The sequence below is a fragment of the Peromyscus maniculatus genome, chromosome 7 (genome assembly GCF_049852395.1).
Source record: "Peromyscus maniculatus bairdii isolate BWxNUB_F1_BW_parent chromosome 7, HU_Pman_BW_mat_3.1, whole genome shotgun sequence".
Taxonomy (NCBI): domain Eukaryota; kingdom Metazoa; phylum Chordata; class Mammalia; order Rodentia; family Cricetidae; genus Peromyscus; species Peromyscus maniculatus.
Genome location: NC_134858.1, coordinates 51,846,996 through 51,855,798, shown reverse-complemented (window position 1 = coordinate 51,855,798; position 8,803 = coordinate 51,846,996). Strand labels below are relative to the sequence as shown.

Genomic DNA, 8,803 nt, shown 5'->3' with positions numbered 1-8,803 from the left:
AGATTATAGGTGTGTGCCATCACCACACCCGGCTTTTGTTTGTGTGTGTGTGTGTGTGTGTGTGTGTGTGTGTGTGTGTGTGTTTGACAGCAGCCACGTTCTCCGTATCCCCACTGCTCCTGCAGAAACCCTTCCTCAGGCTGCAGAGCTCTCTAGGGTGTGTTGACCTCTCTTCCCTCCGACTTGAGGCTGAGGAGTAGTGAGTCTCCCTCCATCGTTAGTATCTGAGGGTCTCGTCTTCCGTTGCTCGATCTCCTCATCCCGACCCTATCACTACCCATGTAATCAGTCCCTTCCTTACGGCTCTCCTAAATAAAGCCATAAAATGGGCCTAGTTTCCTACAAGGAACCACCACTCATGACTAGTTTAGCTGTACCTGCTGATGGATGCTACAGTGCACTCTAGCCAGGCCAGCAGGCCAAAGCCGGAAACACGACACAGGTCAGCACAGTGCTGCTTTAACTCCCAGGGTGAAGCAGAAGCAGCGCCCCTCAAAGGAAAGAGCCTTGAGATGATGCGTCCAACCAGTTTAATGACTGGCACAACCATGCAAATGCCAAACCAGGGATGCACAGGGAACAGGGGCTGGAGGGAAGGGCGCTACAGCACTATCACAGGGAAAATGGGGTTGCCTAATGTTTACGGGGAGGGTGTGTGGGAGGAAAGACCCGCTGGCTGTGCAGGCTGATGTCGTCGTACTCCTCAGGGGAACTTGCATCCTGCCATGAAAGCAGGAACAAGCCGGCCACCTTTACTCCCGGACATAAATTCTTGTGCACACCACATCATCGGCGCCAAATGTCTGCCCGGAGAAGAAAAGGAAAACCAATCAGTACAGATGCCTGTGTGAAAATGTTTAGAGCACATCACCGAGACGGCGGGCCGCCCCGTTTACAACAATTCACACCAGACTTCAAGCTTCCTGAGCTGTGTGCTCAAGCTAAGTGCTCAGGACACGGAGCAGGCATTCTCCCCTAAGTAAGCTCCCGCTCAGCAAAGAAGCAATCTGGCACCGAACTGTTAATACAGTTCTCCTTAGCTTCCAGAACCTGTGAATGCTGACATAAGATGTGCACACTTCCTGGCTTTGGTTTTGGGGACTGAAAGGAGATGAATGTCATGTCAGGTATTTTTGAAGGGCTTTTGTGTCCTTTCAAGTGATCACAAGAGAGTAAGGGGTTTAGGCAGCTCGAGCCAGATGGAACTGTGGTTTGGAGATAAGTTAGCAATGCCTTCTGGGAGGCAGCCATTTAGCCCGGGAAACAACAGCCTGATGTAAGGACAGCCAGTCTCTGTATACATGGGTTCTACACCTTCACAGTCAACCAAGCCCAGATGAATAATATTCACTTAAAAGCCGCATACATCCTAAACATACACAGCTTTTTTTTAAACATGCTATTATCCCCTAGACAATACAGTATGACATATTTGCATGGCATTCATATAGTATCAGGAATTATAAGTATGGAATGATTGTAAACTAGGAATTATGCAGGAGGCTGTATGTAGGCCAAATGCTACACCATTTTATATAGGGAACTTGAGCATTTGAAATTTTTGGTGTCCGCAGGGGTCCTGTAACAAATCTCCTATGGATATGGAGGCATAGCTAGAATAAAACATTATATATAATATAATATATTAGTATATAGCTAAACTAAAACATTCATCTCAGATGCAAGAACACAGCATTGGCATTCTGACCTAGCTCTTTGACCCATAGCCGGGCAAGGCTCTCCTCCCTCTCTTGGCCTGCGAGGGGTGGGCGAGGGGTGGTGTTGAGGGGGAGGGTGACTTTAAACAAGGTGATTCTGAAGGTTCTTTCCAGCTAAGATTCTATGAGTCTTTGTTGGCTAGAGGGAGGCTATAAATCCTCCTACAGATGGGAAGGGACATTTTTCTTCTGGTCCCTGAAATGGCAGCATCTGTAGAAGTAAGCTGTCTCAAATCTCCCCAAACTGCCAATTACTCACAGGCCTGTTCTCCTGGGACTCTCAGTCAGAAGAGGAAAAGCAAAAGGTGCAAAAAACCATGGAGAAAAAGGGCTGGAAAGATGGCTCAGCAGTTTAGAGCACTGGCCACTCTTTCAGACCAGGGTTTGATTCCCAGCACCCATATAGCAGCTCACAAGGGTCTGTAACTCCATTTCCAGGGGACCCAACACCCTCCTCTGGCATTCATGGGCACCAGCACACATGTGGTACCAAGAAATACATTCAGGCAAAACACTCGGACACATAAAATAAAAATTAAAACAAACAAACAAAAAACAAATATATCCTCTCCCCCCCTCCCCCGCCCCAGTTGGCAGCCTTGATGAGGATGTATGTGCATGTTTATTTGTCACAGGTCCTGACGTTTCAGATTTCCCAAATGACTGGCAATTCAAGAGAAGCCAAAACTGTTGTGCTAAGAGTTTAATTATCTCAAGAACTTTTGATTTTTTTTTAAAAAATCTATTTATTTCTCTTGCCATGTTGGGGATAGAATCCATGGTCTTACCCACACCAGGCAAGTGCTCTACCATTGTTTAATTTTAATCAATGTAAGAACGGGATATATTTCAGATTCTTACCCTTGGAGCCCTTAGTGACCAGATGCCCTTGGGATATTTGCTAAGGCATCGCCTGCTTCCCAGAAACAGTTTCTTGCATATAATGAGTATTAAGGAGGTCCTGACAAGATGGGCAGTCTAAGGGTTTTGTGCCTTCCCATTAGTGAGGAATGCAGATGATTCTATGCTCTTGGGCATGTGTCAGGGATTGGGATGGGGGTAGAGTTCCCATCATAAATCTGCTTTTTGGATGTTGCACCCCAAGAACCATGCTGATTTCCCAGAATTCCTTGAGCTCCATAGCCACATCTGTCTTACCCGGGTGAAAAAATAGCTTCATGACATGGAAAGAAATCCCCACATCTCTAACTCCAATTGAAAAGCCCTTTCCAGCCTCCCGTTTGAATACATTTATGCTTAGAGGTTCCAGAAAGAAACTCTATAGAATATTCCAGAGCAGTGTGGGGGAGTATACTCAGTTTTCAAAGGAAGACAATTTACAGCCCATGGCAATTTACTGTTGGCTCTGGGGACACTTATTTCAACTAAACTAAAGTTACTTACCTCTCGTTACATGAAGATTACATCTCCCAACGTTTTAGATTTATTAACGATAATAACCCTTGAAACAAAAGCCCACATTTCGCATCCCAAATGCCAAGAATTAATGCTCCCTTTGAGGCTTGTATATATGTTTTCTGAGCCAGGGCAGGATGCCTGGGAGGAACTGAAGTGCGGGGGTGGTAAGGGGCGAAATGTGGCGGAGTCCTTCACGGACATTTAGCCTGTGACTCCGGCTGCTTAGCATTACAGAGGTTACCAAAATCCCACTTTTTCAGGGTAAACTGATCAATCCCACTTAATCCTCAGAAAGACTCAAGAACTCTAACATCATCTCCCCTTGCTGTCTCTAAAAACTGCATGTGCCAGTCTCCCTGGATTTCCAAGTCTCAGCTTCAGATTGCTCTCTGAGTCCATGAAGTAGCCCTCTGCTGGAGACATTAGCTAGGTTGCAAATTAAACCAGCCCTTTGTCCACGCAAGGAGAAGAGCTAGTTAAATCATCCTAGCAAAGGCCCAGAAGGGAGGAAGGGGAGATCAAACAGTCTCAAAGGAACAGGCGGCTCAATTTAGGGTCTTCTTACAGGCTAAACATGTAATTTTAGGGCTGAAAGGAATCTCAGGGGCCGCAGCTCAATCTCTCATTTTACAGCCGGAAGATGGAGCTTGGAACGGACAGGGAAGGTCCAAGCCACGGTCACATGGGACATCTTTCTCCACTAAACTTTTCAGGCTTCAGTGTCTAGGTAATGGATCAGGAAGTCTAACAGTGGTGATGCGAACAGAGTGTCTAATGGAGAACAAAAGGTATAAGTTCCTGGTCACCCACAAGGGCTTTTCTTCTTTCTAGCCTAGGGTAGGAGATATTAGTTCTGAACCATGGAGGGAAAGTAAGTGGGGGTTGTCTGTCCTCTCGGCCCCTTTCCTCTGCATAAAACTGGGATAGGTGTGGATAAGTTAAACCATTTGCTTCTCTTTTAGAGCTAGGGTCTTGTTCTATAGCCCCCATTGGCCTGGAACTCATGACCCTCCAGCCTCAGTCTTCAGAATGTTACATTACAGGAGTGGGTTAGATATAAACTTGGCCTTGACAGGTAAGTTGTGTTTGGCTATGGATATTTAAAATGCTTAAATGCACAGCATGATGGTGTACACCTTTAATCCCAGCACTCGGGAGGCAGAGGCAGGAGGATCTCTCTGAGTTCCAGGCCAGCCTGGTCCACAGAGCGAGTTCCAGGACAGCCAGGGCTGCACAGAGAAACCCTATCTCAAAAATAACAAAACAAAACAAAAAAAATACCAAAACCAAACAAAGAAAAAAAGGTTTCCATCTGCACACTTTTAAACAGTGCTCGCCTTCTCTCGCCCGAAAGAGTCCACTTTTCCACATCAGTACATTCAGACATTTCCAAATTAGCATTCCTTGCTTGGCTTCTGGAGCCACTGGAGTTTGTAAGTCCGGACTAAAAAATATTCTCTATGGTTTTGAATGCTGATGTGATAAAAAATTGGTGAAACTTTTCTCTACTAGCAAGATGAGTCATGAGAAGGGCGGGGTGGGGTGGACCTCGTTTTGTATAAGCTGAGGGATCGCACAGAGCCTCAGCATTCCAAACCAAGCCAGAGGGGAGATTGGGAATTGCCCGCCACTGGGTTGGCATAGAACAGTTTGGACCAAGGTCTGGCATTCCGGCCGGTCTCAGATATGATCCTGCCCTCTCGGTCCCACCCCCCCACCCCTCTGCAACCATTTAGCAATGATCTCCTCTGATCTAAACTGTCAGCCCAAGCTTCCTGCTCAAATTTTAACCTGTGGCAAGTGACTTTCTCAAAATGTGAGCGTGCGGACAGCACACTTGTATGGCCCACCTCTGGGGACCACCTGGGGAGCCCTGGGGTTGTCTCAAGAGTCCAAGGGCCCTTACCAGGATCAGCTCATCGTTGGCCAGCTCTCGGGTCCAGTAGGTTTTGGGGCCATCCCCCTCCAGAAGGGTTTGTGTGCAGTGAATCTTGTTCTCATTCTCCCAAGTGGGTAAACTCTGCAGGCAGGAAAACCATTAGTGATATTAATTATGGTCTCGGCAGCGGGCTGGGAAGAACACAAAGAACACCGGAGAATAATTGCTAGGCAGAAAAGCAACACATGGTCCTCGTCAGCGGGGCACAGCGTCTTCTCTGCTGAGCTCCGTAAAGTGCAAACTCAGAGTGCTGGTCACGGGTTTCACGGAGCGTAAATACACCTGATATCACACACCCCCACGCACGCATGCACGCTCGCGCGCGCGCATCCACCAGAGCAGCAAAGCCTTAGGCACGCGTTGCATCTCTAGGAATAAAATTCAGAGCACACCAGGATTCACTTACCTCAGCACAGGGAGCCTCTCCAAACAACTGGGACTCTAAAGTGCCTTCATGTCAGAATCACAAACGGTTACAACCGTTGAGACATCGTGTGTTTGCGGCCACACGGGTGGCGGGCAGATGAGAAGGTGGGTCTGCGCCCAGATTCCGGACTCAGACCTTCCTTTCTCGGCATCCCTCAGCAGACACAGCACACAGCCTGCGCTAATAAACCTGTGTCTGTCTCTGGGGATAAAAAAAAACGCTTCCACTTTCCAGGTTACACCCTTCTAGAAACATTTTAAAAACCAAGCCAGTTTGGAGGTTCTTCATGGGGTTGGAGGTGGACAGGCGAGAGAGGGAGTCCCTGTAGTTTCCCCAGTGTCCACATACAGCCAAGGGAGGTACAGCTGGGCTGGGGGGTGCTGAATGTGCACATAATCACTTGTGAACTAACACATGGGACTCCTTCATTAGGCGGGGTGGGGGAGGGACAGGGACTTTGTAAGCCCAGCTCTCTCCAGGGTGTTACACGATTCTTTTGTTGTTCTGACATCAGAATTGCCCCCTCTGGCAGTGGCCAGAGTTAGATGTCTCCAAACTGAGCCCTACTCATGGCCAGGCTAACTTCTCCACTAGTTGCCCATTCTTCCTTCTGAGCACTCTGCTTTTTCCTCCTGTGATGCTGAGGACGGAACCCAGGGCCTACCACATGCTGGGCACATGCTCTACCACGGCTGTATTCCCAGTCATGCGTGCCCCACCCCCCCCACCCCCCGCCTTTTTTTTTTCTTTTCCCCCCCAAACAATGTGGTGACTTGAACCTCAGGTCAAGCAGATATCAATTCTGATGGGCAAAGACTGTCTCCTGAGTGAGCCTGCTACTGGGGGCTGTGTCTCTCTGTCCTTCCAAACATGGCGACCTGAGTCACAGTTGGAACAGACAGGTACGGACTCGGGAGAGAGGGAAGAAATAACTTCCTGTTCTTTAGAATGTTGTCACAACACAAAAACAATTTTTCTCACTAGGTAAGCCTGCCTAGCCTTGAGCTCACAGAAGATCCGCCTGCCTCTGCCTTTTGAGTACTGGGATTAGGGGCATGGGCCACAACACTTGGCCTCATCTGCACATTTTTTTTTTTTTTAGAACATTGGAAAAGCTAGATACAAAGGTTCACTTTGTGGTCCCAGCACTTGGGAGAAACAGGATCGATGCAGTTGGACCCAACTTGGGCTATAGCATGAGATCCTGTCTCAAACAAACACCCAAACAAGAAAACAAAATACACAGAACAACCACCACCAAACCCACAGTGGAGAAAAGGGGGCCTTTCAATGAGAGAGCAGGACTGGCTTTATAATCAGTGCAAGTCTGGCACAGAGAGAAACACAGCAGTGTGAAGTCATTCGCTCCAGACCACTCACCCATCCTTTGGCTCGTGTTTCAGAAATGTACAAAAACCTCTCTTGACTGTTGGATATGGTGGTGGACACCTGTAATCCCATCACTCCATGGGGTGAGGCTGAATCTTGAGTTCGAGGTCACCAGGTTTACACCGAGAGTTCCAGGCTAGCCTAGTCAGGGCTACATAGCAAGCCCTGTCTTCTCATAAATCAATCTTAATCTCTCCCCAGTCTCTCTCCCTTCCTCACTCCCTTCTCGCCCTACCCACCTCCTTCTGTCTCTCGCCCCTGAGGGCTTAAAAAAAAAAAGGTCATTTAGTACATTTTCTCAGCGAGAACCTGCGATGCTTTTACTTTCGGAAGAATTTCACCAGTCCCTGCAAGACCTCGGTTGAACACGGATAGGCAGGAAGGGGTGGCAGGCGATTCGGAGTGTGCAACTGGATCCAAAGCGCCCCCCCCCCCACGGTCTAGGGACCCAGGGGGAGGGACCCTGGATCAGCCACCCTACCTACGACAGGTAACGGAGCAGCGGCGCAGAACACAAGGCAGCAGCGGCCCCAGGAACCTCTACCCACACCGCCAAAACCAGCGCTGAAGGCGCGGTAGCAAGGCACTAACCACAGCCAGGATCACACAGCCGCCCAGAGCGCGCGCTTTAAGCGTGCCCATTTGCGCCCGGGGGATGGTATAGGGAGGGAACAAGAGGTAGGGCTTTCTCCTGAGCCCAGGACCAGCAGGTCACACAAATCTCTCGTGACACACCCGGCAACGAAAGCGCGCCCGCTGCGGCGGGCCCAGGGTTGGAAGGGGTACCCGGGAAGGAGGTGCGGTCTCTGCGGCCTCACCCTGCACTTGCGTCCGTCCACTGTCTCCTCCTCGAAGCCCTCTCCGACCTTGAAGTTGATCTCCGTGGTGCGCACGGTGGTGGATGTCTTGATATAGAACTGATCCCCGTCCTGGCGGATCTCCACGTGCGGCTTGGACGCAGCCGCCACGGCCACCTTCCTCAGCATGGCGTTCACACCTGCACGAGGAAGCTCGGGCTCGGGTCTCAGCTCCTTCCTCCCTGGTCCCCCCAGACCTGCCTGACACTTCCCAAACCCTCTGACTTTGGGCAGGGCTCTTAAATTAGTTCCACTTGTCTCTGTCCTCGCCTGGGCTTTTGAGAAGAGAAACTGAGGCTCGGGAGATGGCAAGTGGCTTTTCCGAGCTACCCAGTGCTTTCATGGCAAGATCTGGCCTCAAACAGTTCCCCAGTTTAAAGTTCCTGCTCCTCACTGTGGTCTAGCACGAGATAAAGATGGAACCGTCGAGAAAGGCGCCAAATGTCCAGCAAGCGTTAGTTGAACCGGTTGGTTCCGGAGCTAACTCTCCTGTGCGATCGGGGGACGCACAGGAAACGGAGAGATTTATCACCCCATAGACTCCCTCCTGCCTGAACCTCCCCGGGCCACCCTCTCTGGGTCAGGGCTACCTCGCAGCGGCTCCTGGCAGACCGGGCACGCCCTCCGCACCAGCTTACCCAGCGCCTTGAGGAGCTCGTCGAAATTCTCGCTGCTGCGCATCTTCCAGGTACCGGCGAAGTTGGGCATGGTGGCGGCGGCGGCGGCGGTAGCGGCGGCGCGGAAGGCAGCGGCAGGCACCGACCTCTGCTGCGGAGCGGTAGCACACGGCGCTTCAGGGAGAGACTGGCGCTCTGCGCCCAGCCGCACGCGCCTTGAGTCACTAGGGTAGCGCCCCCCCCACGCCCGCCCTTCTGGGGCCCCGCCCTCAGGTCCCGCCCCTGCCCTGCGCGCGCGAGCGGGAGGGGTGGGGTGGGGGGGAGGGTCCACGGGCGGGGGCGGGGGTGGCCCACGAGGGGTGAGCCCAACTCCCCGCCCTAGGGGTGTCCCTCATCCATTCCTCATCTTCCCAGCCGCCAGGGATGCAGTTTGGAAC

General features: G+C 50.7%; 1 protein-coding gene across 1 annotated transcript; it reads right to left on the bottom strand.

Moving 5' to 3' along the window:
* Nucleotides 1–513: 513 nt before the first annotated feature.
* On the bottom strand, nucleotides 514–8,578 carry Crabp1 (cellular retinoic acid binding protein 1). Its single transcript, XM_006971575.4, has 4 exons — nucleotides 8,388–8,578; nucleotides 7,711–7,889; nucleotides 5,044–5,157; nucleotides 514–803 (listed from the first exon to the last, which is right to left on the bottom strand). Exons 1-4 carry the CDS (start codon nucleotides 8,455–8,457, stop codon nucleotides 753–755), a joined length of 414 nt encoding a protein of 137 aa, XP_006971637.1. The 5' UTR covers nucleotides 8,458–8,578; the 3' UTR covers nucleotides 514–752.
* Nucleotides 8,579–8,803: the final 225 nt, after the last annotated feature.

Bases quoted from the DNA above. Each gene is read 5' to 3' on its own strand.
- Crabp1 (XM_006971575.4), bottom strand. From the start codon at position 8,457: ATGCCCAACTTCGCCGGTACCTGGAAGATGCGCAGCAGCGAGAATTTC. The intron at 7,890-8,387 runs GTAAGCTGGTGC...TTCCTCGTGCAG, and splicing joins CGAGCTCCTCAAGGCGCTGG to GTGTGAACGCCATGCTGAGG. The intron at 804-5,043 runs GTAAGGGCCCTT...TTCTCCGGGCAG, and splicing joins CCAACGATGAGCTGATCCTG to ACATTTGGCGCCGATGATGT.